The sequence below is a fragment of the Haliotis cracherodii genome, unplaced genomic scaffold (genome assembly GCF_022045235.1).
Source record: "Haliotis cracherodii isolate W230 unplaced genomic scaffold, xgHalCrac1.p SCAF_4, whole genome shotgun sequence".
NCBI lineage: Eukaryota > Metazoa > Mollusca > Gastropoda > Lepetellida > Haliotidae > Haliotis > Haliotis cracherodii.
This window is the reverse complement of record NW_027266297.1, coordinates 12,160,344-12,183,929: the sequence shown is the minus strand read 5'-3', so window position 1 is coordinate 12,183,929 and position 23,586 is coordinate 12,160,344. Positions and strand designations below refer to the sequence as shown.

Here is a 23,586-nt window from a genome sequence, read left to right as displayed (position 1 = left end):
CAAATTCACAGCGGCGGGAAATCATCGACCGTCTATTAGCCTATTTGAATAAAATTGCAGATTGTAACGAAATAAAATTAATTGTACTCATTGCTGACATTTCCGATGACATATCAAATAAGAGTTGAAGACTTGCAATAGATTATCATACGTTAATCGAGAGTACAGTGTACATAAATAATTTGTAAATCTAATATTATTTTTTTATCTAATATCCATAGCAGAATGTTTGAAAACGAGCTATAATATATTCCATTTTCTGAAGAGATTAGTAATGTGGATTTGATGATATATATGCATACACAATTGATTATCAATTATCTTCTACAATCACAGCATGTACCATGTACATTAGACTCATGGAAAATACTATTTCAGCACACCAATCACAGCGCCATTATCACAGTTTCAATGAAAGGAAAAATAAATCGCAATCGAACTTTACAACACATCGTATCCATAAGCAGTTAATCCAAATGCAAAGAGGTATTGCTGGCATCATTGTAGAAGTTATGTTGATGTTTTCAGTAGTTCCATTATGTTTGTTTCGCTTGTACCATCGACAGAAACGGGGCCCGAGCTACCACATTTGGAACCGACCTTGACACAATATTTGTTTACAATATGGCGTCGACTCACGTTAGATGTCGTGGCCACACTTCTAAAATCTCCATTTGCGACAAAATGTGAAACAGTTAGGGCAAGTCACTCACACGGTCAGCTAGTTTGAGCAATCACACATGACTCTTAGTCATTTCATATGAAAAAAGTAGCAGTTATTTGTCTGAACGGGCGAGTATGTAGGGCAACCGGTAGACAAAAAAATCACGGCACTGCTATGATGCGAACGTGCCCTGTCGATCACTTCGGGCTTGGCCATTCAATGTTTAGGTTTTGATCATGAACCTCCTGCCCATAAATATACACTATACCAACTTAATATTAACGATCATAGCTATCTTTCCGTATCTTTGATTTGAATATTTTCTGTAAATCAGCATCATAAACAAAAAGACAATCTGCACTGTCTGTTTGTATGTAGCGCCGTGCTAAATCGCCATGACACAGTCGATAAACATATGTAATACTTGAACAAAAAACTTCCCTGGCCGACTAAACGTTAGTACTCTTACGCCAATAACTAAACAGTGGGGACTAGTGAATATTTCTGACCAGTCCGATCAGATTTCTTTTTCAAATTGGCTGTCTGATATAATAATAGTTACGTGTATGTGACAACGGTGCATAATAAAAAATTGCCTTCATTCGCATGAAGTTCAACATGGCAGAAAAAGATCGAGAAGCGCGGTAACCACATTACTAATCTCGCCATATTTCGCAATCCGTAGCACTGCATAAAATATGAGTTACACGATATTAACGTTGAGATGATTAGGGTGATGATGGTTATAAATTCATTCAATGAACGGCATAAATGTACTGGAAATATACACTGTCGTTTTCTCATGCGTACCGACCATTCCGCCATTACCGATAGTCGATAAAAATATACAAAACGTGTAAATAAACGTGTTCATAAAGGAGTGAACAGAATTGTATTTACGTGAATAAGTATTACAGTTGGGAAAAATATGTCTCTCTGACCACTCAGGTCATATTTTTTCTTATGAACACGGATTTTGTCTGAAAATATTTACGTGTATGTGACATTGGTGCATAATCAAAATTCGCCGTCATTCGCTTGGTGTTCAAACATGGCAGAAAAAGGCCGAGAAGAGCGGTAGCCACTTTACTAATCTCGCCATATTTCGCAATCCGTAGCATTGTATAAAGTATGAGTTACACGATATTAAAGCTAAGATGATTGGGGTGATGATGGCTACAGTTTTGACTTTGCGCACTTAGTGTTAAATATCAAAATTCACAGTTTGAAAAAGGCATTTTCTCGGGACCATATATGGTCCCCTGGCACTATGCGGGTGTGAAAAGTGAGGGACCATATATGGTCCCGTGGCACCAAGAGGGTTAAGTCATATGACAGCTGATACGTTGTATTTCATTTGCGTAGTTTAGCGAAGAATACATGTCAGAATGCACACTGTTAGTTGTGAGAGGGGACGAGAAACCTACAAGTATCATTTGACACTCTTTTGTGGACCAACACTTAGTCAATGAAAACATTTCTTTAAAATACTAATATTTTTTTTATGCCAAAGAACCTTTCCTCTTCTACTGTTGTGCATATGCGTAATCAAGCAAACTAGACTTGGTGTAGATTCTAGTTTGATCTAGACTTGCCTAGGCTTTTGGTTTAAAAAAACTACCTAAAAATATATATAAATGCCACAGTCATGGTGCATGACCAACTCTTTTGGATTCTGTATACTTTTTGAGCAGGCAACTGCATTGTGTGTCCTATTCACCTGAACAAAAAAGCATGGATGTAGGCAAATGTGCCAGTCCTACACCATGACTGTGGAAATTATATGTGTATATTACTATGTTATGGCTGCAACGATTACACTATGAGGCGAATATGATTTGTATCAGAAATATAGAGTAACGAATATGAATATTAATTCACGAATACAATAACAAGTCAGCAGCTGAAGTATTATTTGTTATATTCAGTGAAACATCAACAACATAAATTATATGACATTGTTTGTTAATTATGAATATATTATACATTTATATACTGCACTTATCCAGGTTCTAGTATCTGCTCAAATGCGACAATGACCAGTGACCACAATACTGTCAAATTAAATATTGTAAGAGTGTTGTCTTTATAGAAATTTATGCATATAACATGTTCTTATGGATATTTTTTAGGTACAGGGTATGTAAATGCACATGATTGCATATTCATAAATATTCAATTCTAGTAGCCATGAATAATGAATTCAATTCATGAAGGGATACTGTTCGTTTCACCGAAGACGCGAGTGAACTGTAACAGCCCTAGTATATTATATATTATATTTGTTACAAAAAAAAGCCTGGATAAATCTAAACAAAGTCTAGTTTCCTTCACTCTACATAGGAGAGGAGGAAAGGCTCTTTTGACAAAAATAAATTACGATTATTTTAAAGAAATGTTTTCATAGGCTATAGGTGTTACTGTCTAGCAATATGCAAAATCTATTGAAAATGGAACTTTTTTGTTGTTGACATTTTGGAAACTACAGAGCTATGAAGCTGATTTGATAGAATATCCCACTCTTGTTTAAGAAATGACTAGGCCTTTAAGTGCAAGCCTCATGGGTATATTCCACTTTGCAGAATTGAATAGATCGTAACATTGTTAATGCAAATATCGTATTCAAAATATCAAACGCAGTGCATAAATAAGATTTATTTGCACTTATACTGTCTGTCAATTTCAAAGGCAGAAACGAAAATACAGGAAAGATGGGGTCTTTATATACAGATGCTCCATATATGGTCATGTTGAAGGAAATGTCCTCCCAAATTACATGCTTCATTGCACAACAGGGACGCCCTTCCTTTCGCACCCAACCAAGCCTTCATTCACAGTCATTATTGGCTGCAATATTCTTTGCAAAGGATCTGGTGTCCCCCGCCGTGATATTGCTAAAATATTGCTAAAGGCGGCGTAAAACCAAACTCACTCACTCTCTGCAAAGCAAGTCTATTCTTCACTCTTTTTGACCCTCAGCCATTCTCCAATACAAAATTAAACAATTTTATTCATTTTATTTAGACTTTTCTTTGTTGGAAGTACTGGCTGATCTGTGTGTAAAATGATGAGGCATCGATCATACTTACTTCGTTCCTTTTCGTAGTATTGTGAGATCAAATCGATCCTAACATGCTGATATGTCCATCTCTCAGAGTGACACTTGTTTTTGAGTTATCATGGAATGTGAATGTTTCTCGGAAGATGAATGGGTGATTTCTCAGGAAGAAGTACAAGTGAGTCCTTATGTATATGTTTGAACCTGTGAACCAAAAATAGTGATGAAAGTAACCAGGACGATCCTTATCCTGGACGCATGGATCCACAGGCGATTGCAAGACACAGCTTTCTTAGTTTGTTTTATAGTTTCTCCAAATCATGGTGTCCCGTTGCGGTCTTGAAATAGACATCCCTTACATATCTGTTCTTATGTACGCGGTCTAAAATATTGGTTAAAGATTATAGAAATGTCACCTGATCGTATTCCACGTAAATGTTATGAAATGCTGAAATACCGCGACAATGTTGGTTATATAACATGGGTCACTAAAATCAGACAACTTTAATTTCTTCATGGATTTGGATATGTTTGGATTTACCAAGGTGTTGGAGATAAGACAGCATTTCTTAGTGTATTTAAACAAGTTGCTTCTGATATGTTTATCCAAGAATGGAGAGCTACATTGGAAAATAGTTCAAGATACGATCTTTATAAAACATTTAAATCCTGCTTATCTCCAGAACAGTACTTAACAGAAATAACAGACAGAAAACTTAGAGTGTGTTTTACACGTTTTAGATTAGGTTTGAACAATTTAGTATGTAATACGGGTCGTTTTTCCTCAGTTAAAAAAAATATGCGTTTTTGTCCTTTTTGCCCCACATTTATTGAAAATGAATATCATTTTATGTTTATCTGTCCATGTTATGAATCGCTCAGAACAAAATATTTCCAAGGTTTACCCCAAAACATCAATACACTAATCAAGCTCCTCCGTTTTGATGAAATATCTAATGAGCAACAAAAGAATACTATCCTATACATTAATTATGGATTACGACTTTGCAACCGTCTTTGTACAAATGATGTTTAATTATTCTTTAGGTTATTTGCCTCCATTAATCAAATGCTTCTATCTCTTCTTGTTGTGTTGTGACTTATTTTTCACAAAATTGTACACGTGCAGATCTCTGTGCATATAAGTCTGTATGTTTATACTTCTACATGTACAAAATTGTATATATATAATGTTACTGTATGTATATGGGCCTATGGCCAGAATACAATAAATGATGGTGATGATGATGATATACCCATGCTTGCCTTAAAAGGTGACTATGCTTGTCGTAAAAGGAGACTAACGGGATCGGGTGGTCAGGCTTGCCGACTTGGTTGACACATGTCATCATTCCCAATTGTGTGGATCGATGCTCATGATAATCAATCACTGGATTGTCTGGTCCAGACTCGATTATTTACAGACCGCTGTCATATAGCTGGAATATTTCTGAGTGCAGCGTTAAACAACAAACCAACCAACTAAGTTTTCATGTAATAATTAGATCCACAGCAAGCGCTTTTATAAGTTATCATGGTATAACATTTATACAAAATTTAATATAATTATAGAATAGCAAGTAATACGTATTAATCAAGGTAAAATTCAGATACAAAATATCAGTAGTTTTGGTTAAAGTGTTTTAGATAGATGCTAGCCTGAGGTAACAAGAACACATCTCTCAGACATAATATTCAATGACAAAAGATATGTTTACATAGTTTTATAGATTGCCTTGAACCATTTTATTTAAGTAAATCTGTCATCACTTATATTTTTAAGACATTGTAAATCGTTCATTGTTCTTGTAAATAAAATTGTAGTTTGTCTCTTGTGACTCCGGTTCTTTGCTGACTAATTCCCCCAAGAAAACCAGCACACCATTTGGAAGGTTTTGTACATCAGAATAGAGCCATCATAATAGTGCTACAAAGATGAATCGATATGTCATAGACTCTGTGAATCTGCGTCACATGTTAACGTGTTACATTGCTCAAAGCATATGGGCATTTATGATCCCAGGACTGACTGCTAGCATACATTATGCAATGATCTACTGCAGGTGCATGCAGTTGTTGTGAGAGGACAGTGACTGCAGGTGAGACAAATACTGTTTGGGTTAATTAGCACTAATTGGTGACAAAGATCAATCAATATTTATCTTTATAACAGCAGGGATTAGGGGAGGGGGGCCTAAAGTTGAAAAAGACAATATTGTACAATGTTAAGATTTTATAATTGATGTTAACTTAAGGTTACTTCACACACACACACACACACACACACACACACACACACACACACACACACTCTTGACATCCATACAGGTATTACATATACAAAACAGGTCTCCCTCAACTGATGTAACGATCGCGTATATTCTGTACCCGGCTGGTGTTATACCCAATCAGCTTGCAGGCCTAGCTGGCCATTAATTAAGCCATGCTTCCTTGTTAGTGCTTTTATGGTTCTCTCTCTCTCTCTTCTTCCCCCACCCCCACCAGGTTGCCTTAACTTTTCGGACAAATCTTTTTCGACCAACCCACTAACGGCCTGGCAGGTCCCTACAGAAAATTTGCAATATGTCAGAAAGCGCACACAAAACACTGAACTCAGTCAGTCAAGTATTTTTAATTAAGTGATTAACACTAGATTTACATTCTCACACTGGCTGTCTTGGCCATCATATTCTACATCATACCTTAATGGATGGATTGGTCAGACTGAGTGTTGATTGTGAAAGTCTTACATTGATTTTGGCTTGGTTTAAAGATCCCCCCATCTTAAAAATATAAAATTCAGGGAAAAATTAAGTCTGAATGTCAAGATTGTTTAATACTGCCGTCAGTAACAATCGCTTTAACAATAATAATAATCCAAGAGTTTTATATGTGACTAAAACAGGAATTTTTCCAATGATAAATCTTATGATTTTATCACCTACCATTCTAAATCAAACTTTTAGATGATTAAAATAATCCAGTACCTGGCATTTCTTCCCCCTATATACTGACTAGATCTTTCTCTATCAAAGTCTGTAAAAGCCCGCAAAAAGAACAAATCTGGCCTAGTCTTTGTGCCCTATTGGCATGAATAAGTGCTCATGCTCACTGGTGCACTTGGCCCAGACTTGATTATTTACAGATAACTACTGGAATAATTGTTATCATTATCAAGAGAGTAGCCTAATATACTGAGGATCACTGTGACGTAGCTAAGGCATTTTAAAAATTTTGGCAACTTTGGAGATATAAATTGGGAAACAATTTAGCAAGGACACTAGCCTCGTAGACCTCTGCAGTTCGGAACCTTTCCCCCAAATTAAAACAGTTGGATTTGGCCGAAATATGTCCAAATTGATCCCTTGTTTCGTTATGTTGTTATGTGTACATCTGACCTCACTTCGCAACGTTATGACAGGACAGGCAGACTCGAAACAAATGTGACGTCTCATGGGCAGTTACTCTAGTGGTCAGACTGATGGATTACCACAAAAGGCAAGTAGAAACAATCTGTATTGGCAGTTGACTATATTGACTTTTGTGACTGTCCACCTGACACATCACTTACCGGGTACCTTCTGACGTAATATACATTAATGTGCACATTCCAGGAGAACTTGAAATGTTTAGACAATGGTTGTGAGCGATGGGAAGAGACACAGAGCACAGAATTGAATTTTTAGGTAAAACAATGTACATACATGTAGTTCCGACCGGAAGCCATTTAACCAATCAGGGCGTTGCTCTCCTTCACTGCCGATAAGCTTTTCACTTGGGTGCCATCTTGTCCCCCACGGCTAGCCAAGACCTTTACAGATGTGTTGTATTAGCGTAATGGCATGAAGGTGACTTTTTAATTTTAAGTATTCGCATGAAGGCGAATGGCAGTGCACTTACAAGTTTCATGTTGTTTTGCTTGTATTTATTTAAGGGACTATGATTGAAGGGGCGGTGTGAAAAACTAACCTGTACTCATTGGTGTTAGCTGCATGTCCAAAACCTGAACCATGTTCATTTAGAACTGATTACTAAACTTCCTCCACCTTATCTTAATCTGCGTAAAAGAATCATTAACGTATATATCTATTTTGATTTACATATATAATTTGCTGAAGTTATGTGCATCAAGTTTGAGATTTTTTCCCACAACCCAAGGTTGTAGTTTGTTGTGTGATGGTGGTTTCATGTATACAACCGGCAAGATAAAGGCAGGAGAGGTTTATTGTATTGAAGATGCGGGATGCACTACGAAACATTGATAAGAAACTGTGAGGCACAAGAGGGAGCAAGCCATGCATGTCAGTTTATGAGCAGTGTTATTGTACATGAAATGGTGAGCAGTCTTTTTGCTTGTAATTATATGATTATTTAGCAGGTTACCAAGTACAAAGACTCATGTCATTTGCTGCAGCACTCACTTACACTGTTTATTTGGATTTCTCGATATGTGTGTCATTGTTATCGCCGACTATGCTTGTTGTAAGAGGCGACTAACGGGGTAGGGTGCTCAGGCTTGTTGACTTGGTTGATGCATGTCAATGTATCCCAAATGTGTGGATTGAGGCTCATGACATCGACCACTGGATTGTCTGGTCCAGTGTGGCTTTAAAAAAAAAAAAAAATGAAACATGTGTTAGTGTAATTCATGCCCAAGCATCTGATCTGGAGGGGATTCAAGGGCAGAGTGGGTCCCATACCCAACTTGATCACACCCATTGTTCTGTATATCCATTCCTGCTTGTCGTAAGAGGCAACTAACGGGATCGGGTGGTCAGCTTCGCTGATGCATGTCAATGTATCCCAATTGCATGGATAGATGCTCACGATATCAATCACTTGGTTGTCTTGTCAAGACTCACTTTTCTACAGACTGCCGTCATATAGCTTGAATATTGCTGAGCACAGCGTTAAACAACAAATAAACAAGGCTGCAGTAAATGTCAAATATTCCTAAATTGGAATTTCATATATTAAATATTCATAACTAATTTTATAGCTTTTTGCAGGTGACTTGTATTACACTGACCAATTTGAGCAAAATAGATTTTTGTTTCCCAATTTGCCTGCCAAGGACATTTAATTTTAAATCATGGATAAATCCCAGGTCTGTGTCCCTTAACAGGAGCAACTGTTGGAATAACATCCTTGCTATGGTGCTAGAAAACTTTGCTCAAAGCGATTGTACCTGGTATTACAAGATACTTGCAAACATTGTATTTAGAAAATCACCAAGACAACCATAAATTTAAATAATTGAGTGTTAAAAATCTTAAGCTTAGTCAAATAGAGTATATTTTGGACATTAGGTCAATTGACCTTCTACAGATACCAGTGTTCTGAGGTCACTGACACATGTTGTCAACAGAGACTATACTGATAGGAGTCAAGAAAGTGGACTATAGAGAAAATCAATCTATGTCAACATGATGAAGTTTACCAGATGGTAGATGGCACACCTGGTACACATTGAGATATTGAGCCGGCCAGTATGTGTTATTCTGTTTCTACCTAAGTGAGCCGTAGGATGTTTCAACTTCCAAATCTCATTAATACAATAAAAGGTATATTTAAAGCCCCCCCCCCAAAAAAAACCAAAACCCCAAAACCAACAACAACCCACCCCTCACCACCCCAACCAATCCAATTGTGAGATACTATGATGTTTATCAACAGACAGAGATGGAATGTGATGTTTCCGAGCTGGAAATGAAATATTGCTGGGTGCAGAATGTGCAGATCTGTGACAACTCTGTGAAATCAGAAATCACAGTGACTGGTGTTTGTAAAGGAATCGAAGTTGTGTCCTGAAGAAGTTGTTGTGAATTTATTTTCATAGAACTATTTCTTTTGAAATTGAAACCTGATGTGGTATGTGGTGAATTGGACTGGGAAAACAGACCTTTTAGCCAAACCTACAATGTGGAAACTGTGGAAGAATTAGGTCGTAGTATGACCTTGAGTGACCTAGTGTGTTATCAAATAGGTTCCAACAATAGGTTAACCGAATTGGCCTTATCATCATAGGGTCACTGGACTTGGGAGAGTTCGGTGTATATACATCCTCAAACATTGGTCATGTAGGTCAAGATTTTAGATGTCATTTTCATGGAATATATAAGCAGGCAGTTAGATGGTTCAGAAATGTGTGTCTAGCACACTCAAATGGATAGAATGGATGCAGAAAACTAATATGTTGCAACGTAAGGAACGTAAATTGATATTCATTGTACCAAATTCTTGACAAGAAATATAAGGCTCCTGTAATTAAAGTAGGTCAAGGTGAAACCCTGCAGTGTATGAGAAATGCTGAACCAAATAGTTTTATCTGTCTAAATAAGAATGAAGTTTACATAATGTTTTAATTCACTTGTAGTGTATGAAGGTCAAGGAAGGGAATAATTGTGTTTAAGTTTTATTTAAAAAGGTTTTAAGGATATCATCTTGTTGGAAGGTGCTGAAGTGACAATGTCATTCCTCAAGTCTTTGGGGATGTTCTCAGGTTGCATGTTTGATAATAGTCAGTCTCTGATGTTGAAACTGAACATGTATTTGCTTTGATTGTAACACTTTTATAAGCAAGGATCAAATCTGAAATATACTATTTTAGAAAAAAGGAACTTGTATTAATCTTTAATGGTGCTTTCAGCTGTCAAGTAAGCAAGCAAGCAAGCAAGCAATATGTTATGTTTTTCACAATTTAAATGTGTGAAAACACTTGTTTTATAATATACAATTCTGTATAGGGAACCCATCGGGACCCTCATATATGCAGTATTACTGCAAATGTCACATGTTGCTATTGTCACGAACGACCTATTAGTAATTATCACATGATGTTGATTTAAAAAGACTTTAGACACATGGAAAATTTTGTATTGTTTTCAAAAAGTAGTAAAATTTTATAACACTGGACAGATGTCAATAATTTTATAGTTGCTACTGGTGGTGAGATACTGCTCAGCAAAAAATAAGTTTTGCTGGTTATTGCAAACTGGTTGTAAACTAGCGTTGTCACAGGTACTCAAGTCCACAAAAATTGGGGCTGGTGTGGACAGACTAGGGCTGGGACGAGTCCAAATTTACTACCCGGGCACCCACCTCCCTATTACCCAACCCTACCCGGGTACCCGTTGTAGATATTTAGAGATAGGTACAAAGTGTCCGATTTGGAAAAGTTTGACCGCAGCCCTGGCAAAATGTATTGAGATACAAGTGTAAAACGATCTGGTCATGCAAACACCTAAGTTTACTGCGTGAAGTTTTATCTTTATTCAAACATATAAGTCAGAGGGGATGGGTGCATTGTCAGAAAGAAATGGGAACATGAGTGACTTTTAGTGTAACCATGGCGTTTCAGATAATTTTTGTCATTAAACAATATATCACGTGACTAACCAGGGGTCCGGGTAGTCCTGTGGGTACCCGAGTCCTACTCAGGACCCACCCGACCCGAGTACCTGAGTTACCCGTTCCATCCCTAGGACAAACTAAACTGTCTACCTGCGGGAGAAAGGGAAACCTGTTGATAGGGATATATAACTCTTGTTAGCAGTACACATGGTTGCGGTAGGCCCACAAAATGGATCAGAAACCGTTCGGAACTGTATGGTCACACTATGACCTTGATAGGTCTAAAAATAAAATAAAATGTCGGTTATGGGGCCTATTGAAAAGAATCAATGGAAGTTCAACCAACTGAACATGTAAACATGTTTGTATTGATTTCAAGTTGTTGCAGTCACAGAAAAACACAAGGCAAGCTTGGTGACTCTGCTGCATTAAAATACAAACCATGGACTGGGAATCCTACCAGATCCTATCTGCTAATGCAATGCTTAAGGCTGTGCGAGCTCTAGGGCCTCTTAGTACTAAGTTCACTATTTCGTGAGTTACCATTTTTATCAGCCTTGTGTTCTTGTCGACATTGTCTGTTATGGGAACATTTGTTGTACTGTTAGGATGTACACCTTGATAAGCAGTTGATACAAGCAAAATGCGTATTTGTTGTTGATAGATAATTTAAATATGACACCTGTAAAGATCCAAGGTTGAATAGGTCTTCAGCAACCCATGCTTGTGCTAAGAGGCAACTATGCTTGTCTCAAGAGTCGACTGATGGGATTGAGTGGTCAGGCTTGCTAACTTAGTTATAATTGGCCAATTTCTGATATTCCCCGCCGTGTTATTGCTGGAATATTTCTAAAAACGGTGTAAAACCATACTCACTCACTCACTGGTTATGATTGCAAGTGATATCACACAGGGTGGTCCATGCATTGTTAGTGATAACACACACAGGGTGGTCCATGCATTGTTAATGATAACACACAGAGGATGGTCCATGCATTGTTAGTGATAACACACGGAGGGTGGTCCATGCATTGTTAATGATAACACACAGAGGGTTGTCCATGCATTGTTAGCGATAACACATGGAGGGTGGTCCATGCATTGTTAGCGATAACACACAGAGGTGGGTCTATGCATTGTTAATGATAACACACAGAGGGTTGTCCATGCATTGTTAGCGATAACACATGGAGGGTGGTCCATGCATTGTTAGCGATAACACATGGAGGGTGGTCCATGCATTGTTAGTGATAACACACACAGAGGGTGGTCCATGCATTGTTAGCGATAACACATGGAGGGTGGTCCATGCATTGTTAGTGATAACACACAGAGGGTTGTCCATGCATTGTTAGCGATAACACATGAGGGTGGTCCATGCATTGTTAGCGATAACACACGGAGGGTGGTCCATGCATTGTTAGCGATAACACATGGAGGGTGGTCCATGCATTGTTAGTGATAACACACAGAGGGTTGTCCATGCATTGTTAGCGATAACACATGGAGGATGGTCCATGCATTGTTAGCGATAACACATGGAGGGTGGTCCATGCATTGTTAGCGATAACACATGGAAGGTGGTCCATGCATTGTTAGCGATAACACATGGAGGGTGGTCCATGCATTGTTAGTGATAACACACAGAGGGTTGTCCGTGCATTATTAGCGATAACACACAGAGGGTGGTCCATGTATTGTTAGCGATAACACACAGAGGGTGGTCCATGCATTGTTAGCGATAACACACAGAGGGTGGTCCATGCATTGTTAGCGATAACACATGGAGGGTGGTCCATGCATTGTTAGTGATAACACACAGAGGGTTGTCCGTGCATTATTAGCGATAACACACAGAGGGTGGTCCATGCATTGTTAGCGATAACACACGGAGGGTGGTCCATGCATTGTTAGCGATAACACATGGAAGGTGGTCCATGCATTGTTAGCGATAACACATGGAGGGTGGTCCATGCATTGTTAGTGATAACACACAGAGGGTTGTCCATGCATTGTTAGCGATAACACATGGAAGGTGGTCCATGCATTGTTAGCGATAACACACAGAGGGTGGTTCATACATTGTTCCACACAATTTCCTTTAGAACATAGAAAATCAAAATATAGAAAAGACATTGCTGCTCAACCATTTACTGACAAAATGAGATCTCAACCTGTTTCCAATGAATCAATTTAAGTCTTTGAATGAATTTACTGACTGTGACTGCCTGCTGTCTGAAGACCTCCCCAATCATCACCCTCTAAAAAGTACTTGTGCACATTTGTATGCTGTTTGGTTCTATGACTAATTTGACCTTTGTATCTCATGATGCTTCCCCAGACATGACAGTAACCTAAATTTCCTGTTGCATTTGACTGTGTCATCAGTATAAAGGAAATATGTCAACATATTTCCGGTCATAGTTCCCTTGTCAGTTGATAATCAAATGTTGATTAGTTGGTTATTATATTTCAGGTTTAAAATGTTTGTTTTGCTTTGTTTATACTTTATCAAGAAACTGGTTTGGGTGCCATTGGTTTTATGCGCACAAAGTCCAGTTTCCATTGACTGGGCTCGGGTAAGTTAATCCCCCTGGTCGACTTCGTGACATTTTGGCAAATAAAGGCTTAGTGATACAATAGACCATGTGATAGACCATGTCGCATGTTGTTGTAAGCCGTTAGTCCGGAATAAACACATCACTAAACACAAAATTATGGCATTTCTGATTTTTATTTACCATTTTATATATCATTATCATATCACAGTCATTCACACAAATAGATATACATGCCTTTGACTATGAGATACGTATATACAATTACTAAATACACCACACTTAATTTTCTAAATCAAGATGTATGGCATGTGAAGCTGATCTTGCGAAAAATGCAATGTCTATATTTCCAGCAGCAAGGTCATGCCAGGCGGGTGTCGATCTCTCTGATCTTTTCTTCTCCTCTTTGTTTTTTTCTGGCCTGCTTTGAACTAAATGAGTTTCGTCTCTGTGGAGTTCTGGATGCTGGCGATGTAGTGTAAGGCTTTGAAAATGTTGGTATGGGCTTTGGACACAATTTCTTTAGTTTGTTTTGGTAACCCTCCAAGTGGTTATTTGTATGAGGTCTGGAGTTGTCGTGGTGGTTCCATTCTTGGAGTTGAAGATTTCCCTCTATCCAATAGCTGGTTATGTAGTCAGCCAAACGATAAACACGATTGTCCCATGGCATATCTGCAAGAATCTCTAACCACACATTCTCAACCTCTGCTGGCGGAACCCGAGGGATGATTGTGAGTGTCCTAACAATGCATGGACCACAATGTTGATGCTGATGTCATGCAATCTTTCTTATACACCTCCAGTTTGTCCAATTTATGCTGCTTTTGTTTTCAAAAGATATTGATAACAGTTCACCAATACTGCATCTTTGGTTGGTTGGTTTGTTGTTTAACGCCGCACTCAGCAATATTCCAGCTATATGACGGCGGTCTGTAAATAATCGAGTCTGGACCAGACAATCCAGTGATTGATATCATGAGCATCGATCCACGCAATTGGGATCGATGACATGTACCAACCAAGTCAGCGAGCCTGACCACCTTATCCCGTTAGTCGCCCTTTACAACAAGCATAGTCGACAATCTCATTTGAAACATGTACACATTCTATGGTACAGACAGAGCATGTTCCTAGGAAAGTGCATGTCTGTAGACACTAGGTAGGTATATTTAACATGCACTTTCCAGCTGATAGGAGAAAATCCCAAGCAAGTGTACGTCGAGTCGACCATCCATCAGCTAGAGTCTGATGGGAAAATTCGTCCAAGAAAGCGAAAGTACAGATAACTTGATGACAGACTGCAGATAGAGAAGCACCACCTGCGGAATGGCAACAAGACCCTTCAACAGTTTGCTGATTCCGTGCATATCATGAAATTAAGGAAATAACATGTATATGTATCATGATTTTGTACACATAATTGTACATGTAGAATGATTTTGTATACATAATTGTTCTTGGATAGATGTACAATATGTTTTTAATTTGCCAATAATAAATCATTATTTACATTCTTGTGTATGCTTATTTCAATATACTAGTATATACATGGGTCTATACATGCACTGTGGCATAGTGGGCACTGCAACCCTGATGGTGATACAGACTAATCCCTTAATCCTTTGTTGTTGTAAGATCCAAATTCAAAAGTGGGCACAGTGGGGGTAAACCTATTTTCTAAGTATTCTATCCCTGCTGCTGTAGCGATCTAAAGTTAATGATGTATTGATCAACAGACCATGCTGACAGTGAAATAACTGGGATAATATGGGCTCTTGTTAATCGAACATCTGGTGTTATGTAGCAGTTGGTTGATGACTTATGCATACATCAATACACAGTATGTTTCTGTGTGGAATGTTTGCACGAGCATGATATTATTTCGCTGTGTTATCATACCCAGATGACAATTAATTTGTAAAAAACATTTTTTTTGATCTGCCAACATGGACATGAAAAAAGCAAAATGAAATTTATTTTAATAACGCCAAATCTATTGGCTTAAAATTTTATAAAATTATGTTCACATGAAATATCACTCAAAATAGTGAATTAGAGATTTTGGGTTAGAATAGGTCCCAGGAACCTCTGCTTCTATGTGTGACTGTATGGATTGTGTGATCAGTGTTGGTGACATGCTTGATTGTTTAGCATCGTACATTGACAGCATCATCTTCCTGAGGCAAGCGTATCCTCTAGCATATATCAATGAAGGCCTAGGTTCTACCCTTGCCACATCAAGGCCACGTTTCTTGGCTCGACCCTGGTGCCACCTCAAGTAGATCAAGAGTTTTTCCCCTTGTAATGAAAACGTGATATCCAATCAGATCACTGTTATCTCGTATAGCTTCACAAAGATGGCGACTACCTTGGGCAATGACCTAGTCAAGCAGATAACGAAAACATTCACGTTTTCATCACTGACACAAAAACATAGGCAATCGTTGCAGGGTTTAATACATGTAGATGAAAAACATATTCATGTCAACAACGATAGGCAGTCGTCCCTAACTTTATCGCACGAAGGTGAACCAGTTGTGGATGTTGATTTTGTGAAACATTCTCTGATTGGACTGTCGACATGTGCGATAGTCCAATCATATATAGCACAGGAAAGGGGGCTTGATTTGGCAAGGGTGGAAACAACACTTTGATAAAAAGGCTAGTGGATACTGATGACATCAATCACTTGATTGTATGGACCAGGCTCAGTATTGTGTCAGCATTAAACAACGAACATGTCCAGTCTCCCAACCACTAAACAAAGATCTGAGGACATCCATGAATGGTAACGTCCCATTCTACCATGACATTGAAGAATGCTTGATTCTGATTGGTTAAAAAGAGGTTTCCTTTTTACTACGGAAACCCCTTTTGAATACACTAACCCTTTTCACACAAAAAACGTTTGCACGAATACATTGATACATCGATTCATAAAAAAAATGGCTGCCAATCGATCACCACTAGGAACTGTAAAACGTATCAATGTTTCCTCTATTACAGGTTTGGTCTCTGAAACATGCCAAGTCAATGGCTCTCACGAAATTAATACATGGCCTAGCGTCTAATAGAGGAAATATGGTAGTTTGATATCAGATGTTTTTGGGGAGGAAATGTTGTTGTTGTATGCATACAACCATGGTTGACTCAAGGGACTTAGTCCAAACAAATGGGTTCTTTTCTAATCAATTTCAAATGAAGGTAGGGGTATTTCCACTGCAAGAACTTTCTAGAAACTATCAAAGTTAACGTGTATACTTATAAGTAGACGTGACATACTTCAACGAGTCCTGTATTCGATCACACAATGGAATATCATGCTTAGATTTGCATAAGTAAACAGTCGACAGGGGATATGGATTATGAGATTTACAATTCCTCAGCTACAGCAACATATGTTTGTCAAATGAGGTGACATTAGGGAATGGATGGTCAGGCTCAGTGACTCTGTTGCTTTTTGTCATCGTATCCTGGATTGGATCATTGCTCACAATATCAATCACTGGATTGTCTGGATGGCTCCCGCCTGATATTTTGTAAAAATATTGATGAAAATATAATAATGCATTTGTTTTTATGGTTGTGAAAATTTCCTGTTTTACAGAACACAGTTGGGAGACCAATAGTACATGTCCTCTGACCCGTGAAGATCCGGGGAAGAATAGATCTTCAGCCACCCATGCTTGCCGTAAAAGGCGACTATGCTTGTCGTAAGAGGCGACTAACGGTATTGGGTGGTCAGGCTCACTGACTTGGTTGATGCTTGTCATAGTATCCCAATTTTGTGGCTCGATGCTCATGATGTCAATCAGTGGATTGTCTGATCCAGACTTGATTATTTACAGACCGCGGTTATAAATCTGGAGTATTGCTGAGTGAGGCGTTAAACAAAAACAACAACATGTTCTCTCTTGCTAAATAAGATATAGCTATTCAGCCTTGGTCTTTGTACTTCACAGAATATCCTGGCCCTGAACCCACGGGTGACGACTCACGCCAATGCTGTCCCTAGCGCTGTCACCAAGTCAGCCAAGAAGCTCTGGAAGAGGAACCAGGACAAGTCTTGCTCTGTAAGTAGTCCCATTGGGGCACTTGTTGTACTGACTCTGTGAGTAGTCCCATAGGACACTTGTTGTACCAACTCTGTGGTGTGTGTGTGTGTGTGTGTGTGTGTCTGTGTGTCTGTCTGTCTGTCTGTCTGTGTGTGTGTGTCCCCGTCCTAAAAGCAAAAGTAATATTTCACAAGACACCATTTTCAAAATGAAATACGAAAGGCTCTATATCCGAGTGAAGAAATATTACCTTGTGAAAACAACATGTCATTTTATTTATTTGGTCGTAAGCCTACTTTTGCACACTCAAATGAAACAGAAGTGAAATAAGTGTCAGTATTTACAATAGTTGTGCTGACTGTAATGATAGAGTGCTGTCCAGATGTGTCACCTAGCCCTGATCACATGAAGTGTTGCCCATCATCATGATCATGTATGACAAATGAAAAATCACTCTGGCTAGTTACCTTTCACTGACACTATCCTCATTTGAGGAGTACAAACTGAAAACTGAAATACTAATTACCTTTTTCAAATGCAATAGGAGTGCTACACAACCTCTGTTTTTTCTATGTACTACTACGTTGTTCTGATTAGTGCATATTTAGACAAAGACTAGCAACTGTGATTATGTTGCCGATATGAACAAAATAGCGATTAAATAGATTCATTTAGCCATTTTTCGTATTGAATCGCATGTTAGAACTTTTACATTTAGAAAAAATTACGGGAAGGGATAGGGATTTGAAAGATTACCAGTCCCCTAGAAGACATACTTTAGTTTTTCAGAATTTCTTTTTGTTATACCCTGAATTCTCTAATTTTAGTGATATTTCATGTGAACATATCTTTATAAAATTTTATACTATTAGATTTGGCGGTATTAAAATAATCTCAATTTGCTTTTTTTCATCATGCTACATAAAAATGACAAAAACAAAAAATTAATTGCCATCAGGGTGTGGTGACACACAATCTGCCAAGTCACTGAGTGCTATCACCTGATGCATTTAATCACCTGTGATACCAGCATAGGATGCTGGGGACCTATTCTAACCTGAAATCCCCACAGTACAACCTGCATGGATTGCTGGGGACCTATTCTAACCTGAAATCCCCACAGTACAACCAACATAGATTGCTGGGGACCTATTCTAACCTGGAATCCTCACAGTACAACCAGCATAGGATGCTGGAGACCTATTCTAACCTGGAATCTCCGCAGTACAACCAGCATAGATTGCTGGAGACCTATTCTAACCTGAAATCCCCTTAGTACAACCAGCATAGGATTGCTGGGGACCTATTCTAACCTGAAATCCCCACAGTACAACCAACATAGATTGCTGGGGACCTATTCTAACCTGGAATCCTCACAGTACAACCAGCATAGGATGCTGGAGACCTATTCTAACCTGGAATCTCCGCAGTACAACCAGCATAGATTGCTGGAGACCTATTCTAACCTGAAATCCCCTTAGTACAACCAGCATAGGATGCTGGGGACCTATTCTAACCTGGAACCCCTACAGTACAACCTGCATAGGATGCTGGGGACCTATTCTAACCTGGAATCTCCACAGTACAACCTGCATAGATTGCTGGGGACCTATTCTTACCTGGAATCTCCACAGTACAACCTGCATAGATTGCTGGGGACCTATTCTAACCTGGAATCTCCGCAGTACAACCAGCATAGATTGCTGGAGACCTATTCTAACCTGAAATCCCCTTAGTACAACCAGCATAGGATGCTGGAGACCTATTCTAACCTGGAATCTCTGCAGTACAACCAGCATAGATTGCTGGAGACCTATTCTAACCTGAAATCCCCTTAGTACAACCAGCATAGGATGCTGGAGACCTATTCTAACCTGGAATCCTCACAGTACAACCAGCATAAGATGCTGGAGACCTATTCTAACCTGGAATCCTCACAGTACAACCAGCATAGGATGCTGGAGACCTATTCTAACCTGGAATCTCCACAGTACAACCAGCATAGATTGCTGGAGACCTATTCTAACCTGAAATCCCCTTAGTACAACCAGCATAGGATGCTGGAGACCTATTCTAACCTGGAATCCTCACAGTACAACCAGCATAGGATGCTGGGGACCTATTCTAACCTGGAATCTCCACAGTACAACCTGCATAGATTGCTAGGGACCTATTCTTACCTGGAATCCCCACAGTACAACCAGCATAGATTGCTGGAGACCTATTCTAACCTGAAATCCCCTTAGTACAACCAGCATAGGATGCTAGAGACCTATTCTTACCTGGAATCCCCACAGTACAACCAGCATAGATTGCTGGGGACCTATTCTAACCTGGAATCCCCACAGTACAACCAGCATAGATTGCTGGAGACCTATTCTTACCTGGAATCCCCACAGTACAACCAGCATAGATTGCTGGGGACCTATTCTAACCTGGAATCCCCACAGTACAACCAGCATAGATTGCTGGGGACCTATTCTAACCTGGAATCCTCACAGTACAACCAGCATAGGATGCTGGAGACCTATTCTAACCTGGAATCTCCACAGTACAACCAGCATAGATTGCTGGAGACCTATTCTAACCTGAAATCCCCTTAGTACAACCAGCATAGGATGCTGGAGACCTATTCTAACCTGGAATCCTCACAGTACAACCAGCATAGGATGCTGGGGACCTATTCTAACCTGGAATCTCCACAGTACAACCTGCATAGATTGCTAGGGACCTATTCTTACCTGGAATCCCCACAGTACAACCAGCATAGATTGCTGGGGACCTATTCTAACCTGAAATCCCCACAGTACAACCAGCATAGGATGCTGGGGACCTATTCTAACCTGGAATCTCTACAGTACAACTTGCATAGATTGCTGGGGACCTATTCTAACCTGGAATCCCCACAGTACAACCAGCATAAGATGCTGGAGACCTAGTCTAACCTTGAATCCCCATGTGGGAAGCCAGAAGCAGGAATATCTTGTTAATTCTATGATAAATATTTGAATTTCATCTTTTAGAAAAGCTGCATGTTGTATAAGGATTCAAAGTAATGAAAATGTGTTTAACATTTTTTGCTCACATTTTAAAAATGCTAAGAGCATTATCGTCTGTCATTATCAGATGCTATATTTACATCATGTCACAAGTATAGCTCCCTTGAATGATGGTTCATGCCATTGTTGCTGGACCTGTAATCAGTATGTTAGACAGGAATCATGATAAATGAACATTGTAAGTGGCTTGAAGGGTTTTCTGATAGGCAAAAGTTGACAAAGGTCACTAAGCCACTGGTAATCTGGATTGTTTGAGGTACACATACTCAAGCATAGAAGTAATCTTGCCTAGTAGCAATATTTTCTGCTAAATCTTTTGCGTGGATGACAGTTCTGAAATAATGTACTGCTATCAGTGTAGTCCGCTGACTTCCCCATTACCACAGTACTGACATGCACATGCTCACACCTATATTTGTAATCTTTCTTACATACATTTTCCTCACATACAGTTGGGTTGCTTAGCTCAGCTTGTCACAGTTTGCAGAGCTTATTCAATGACATAACTCCAGCATGTATTGATTGTCCAAGTCAAATTCAGTTTGTCAAGTTTTATGACCACCCCAAAATCTAGGCTAAAGGGTCAAGGTCATGAGATCATGGCTGAAAGGTGAATGAAACTTGTTTTAGACAACAAATCTGGACAAGTAAGATTCATATCCAACTGAATTACACAATATGAAGGGTTCAAAGGTCACATTATGATCATGACCTTTGTAATATTTTCTAGAACTGGTTTGAACTTTAATAGACATCATAACGACATTCCAGTGGCAGTCCAGTAGCAATGGTGTATTCTGATATGAGCTGCTGTGTTTGAACATGAACTACCAGGACGTCATGAACTCTGAATTTTTAATTAATTGGTTGTAATGATATGTGCAACCTCCCCCAGTTTGTTTTTTTTGTTTTGTTTATGCTGCACTCAGCAATATTCCAGCTGTATGATGGTGGTCTGTAAATAGACAAGTCTGTACCAGACACTCCAGTGATTGATATCATGAGTATTGATCCATGCAAGGCTATGATGACATGCAGTCAGCCAAGTCATCAAGTCTGACCACCTGTTCCACAAAGTCGTTTCTCATCACCAGTTTAGGTTGCAATGCTGGAGACCAATTTCTATCTTTATTTCCCCTAAGATCGCCCTGAATAGTTAGTGCTCCCTGAAGTGACTTCAGAGTAGTTGTGCTCCCTGAAGTGACTTCAGAGTAGTTGTGCTCCCTCAAGTGACTTCAGAGTAGTTGTGCTCCCTCAAGTGACATCAGAGTAGTTGTGCTCCCTCAAGTGACTTCAGAGTAGTTGTGCTCCCTCAAGTGACATCAGAGTAGTTGTGCTCCCTCAAGTGACTTCAGAGTAGTTGTGCTCCCTCAAGTGACATCAGAGTAGTTGTGCTCCCTCAAGTGACTTCAGAGTAGTTGTGCTCCCTCAAGTGACATCAGAGTAGTTGTGCTCCCTCAAGTGACTTCAGAGTAGTTGTGCTCCCTCAAGTGACATCAGAGTAGTTGTGCTCCCTCAAGTGACTTCAGAGTAGTTGTGCTCCCTCAAGTGACATCAGAGTAGTTGTGCTCCCTCAAGTGACTTCAGAGTAGTTGTGCTCCCTCAAGTGACTTCAGAGTAGTTCGTACCAAGGGCAGTTATGCAGAAGAAACAAGATTAACATGATCAGCTGATGATAGTAACTGCAATTAAAAGTAAAGTATCGTTACTCACCAAACTATGAAGGAAATGGAAGACTCACATACTCATTCAGCTTAGGAGAAAAAAACTGACCTATTTTAATACTGAGCTGGCATGTGAATAAACCCTCTTACAGCCTATCCTTAACCTATATACCGACTTTTTCCTATCACTGACTTATCCCCTGACTAAAGTATTACTATAGGGCCTACATCTATTAACTTGTTTAACACTACTAATATTCCGGGATAATCACTATGGGATACGGTGGCCTCCACCTGGGGGTCCCCTATCTGGAATTACTTATCAGGAAACCTGACATGCTGGACAATGGCCATGACCGTATTAGGCCCTTATATACCCTGAGAAGTTCACCTTAAAGAGGTAAATATATCAAGGGGTACATATAGGTCTCACGGACATTGTCCAGCCAATGCTAGCGCTAACCAATCAGAGCATTCCTGTCACAACCCACATGAGAAAACAGAGATGTCGGACAAACATCATGGTTACTACGTTGCTCAATCACTCTATTAAAGTTGGAGACTCTTGAAGATCCGGGCTAGAGTAGGTGTTCAGCAACTCATGCTTGTCGTAAGAGGTGACTAACAGGATAATCAGGCTCGCCGACTTAGTAGAAGCATGTCATCATATCCCAATTGCGTGAATTGATGCTCACCATGTTAATCACTGGATTGTCTGGTCAAGAATCGATCATTTTCAGACCGCCGTCATATAGCTGGAATATTGCTGAGTACAGCGGTAAACAACAAACAAAATAAAAAATTATTAAAGCTGGAAATATGCCTGAAACCTGAATTGTATAGTAAAGCGTAAGAAGTGGAACAATGTGCTAAAAATATTGTAAGTGTAAGCTGTTGTACAGTGTTATATTCTGTTCTCATAAATATCTAAACACATCTAGCTGTCCTTTCCACCTAAATATGCAACTTCTTCCATGAGTGAGTGAATGAGTAAGGTTTTATGCCGCTTTTAGCAATATTCCAGCAATATCACGGCGGGGGACATCAGAAATGGGCTTCACACATTGTCGGGAATCGAACCTGGGTCATCAGCTACCCGACCGCCCCACTTCCATGAACGAAGACCTTGTGTACTGATGCACTGGTAGGGTGATGGGAAGCACATTCCATTCCAC

The 23,586-nt window shown here is 39.2% G+C and overlaps 1 protein-coding gene across 2 annotated transcripts in view; it reads left to right on the top strand.

The window, feature by feature from the left end:
- The window catches only part of LOC139478506 (dihydropyrimidine dehydrogenase [NADP(+)]-like), a 49,585-nt gene that overhangs the window by 2,521 nt on the left and 23,478 nt on the right, over window positions 1–23,586 (top strand). For both annotated transcript variants that reach the window (XM_071260996.1, XM_071260997.1), the window contains exon 2: window positions 17,596–17,706. In XM_071260996.1, coding sequence (XP_071117097.1) covers window positions 17,596–17,706 — 111 coding nt within the window. The remainder of the gene's footprint in view (window positions 1–17,595; window positions 17,707–23,586) is intronic.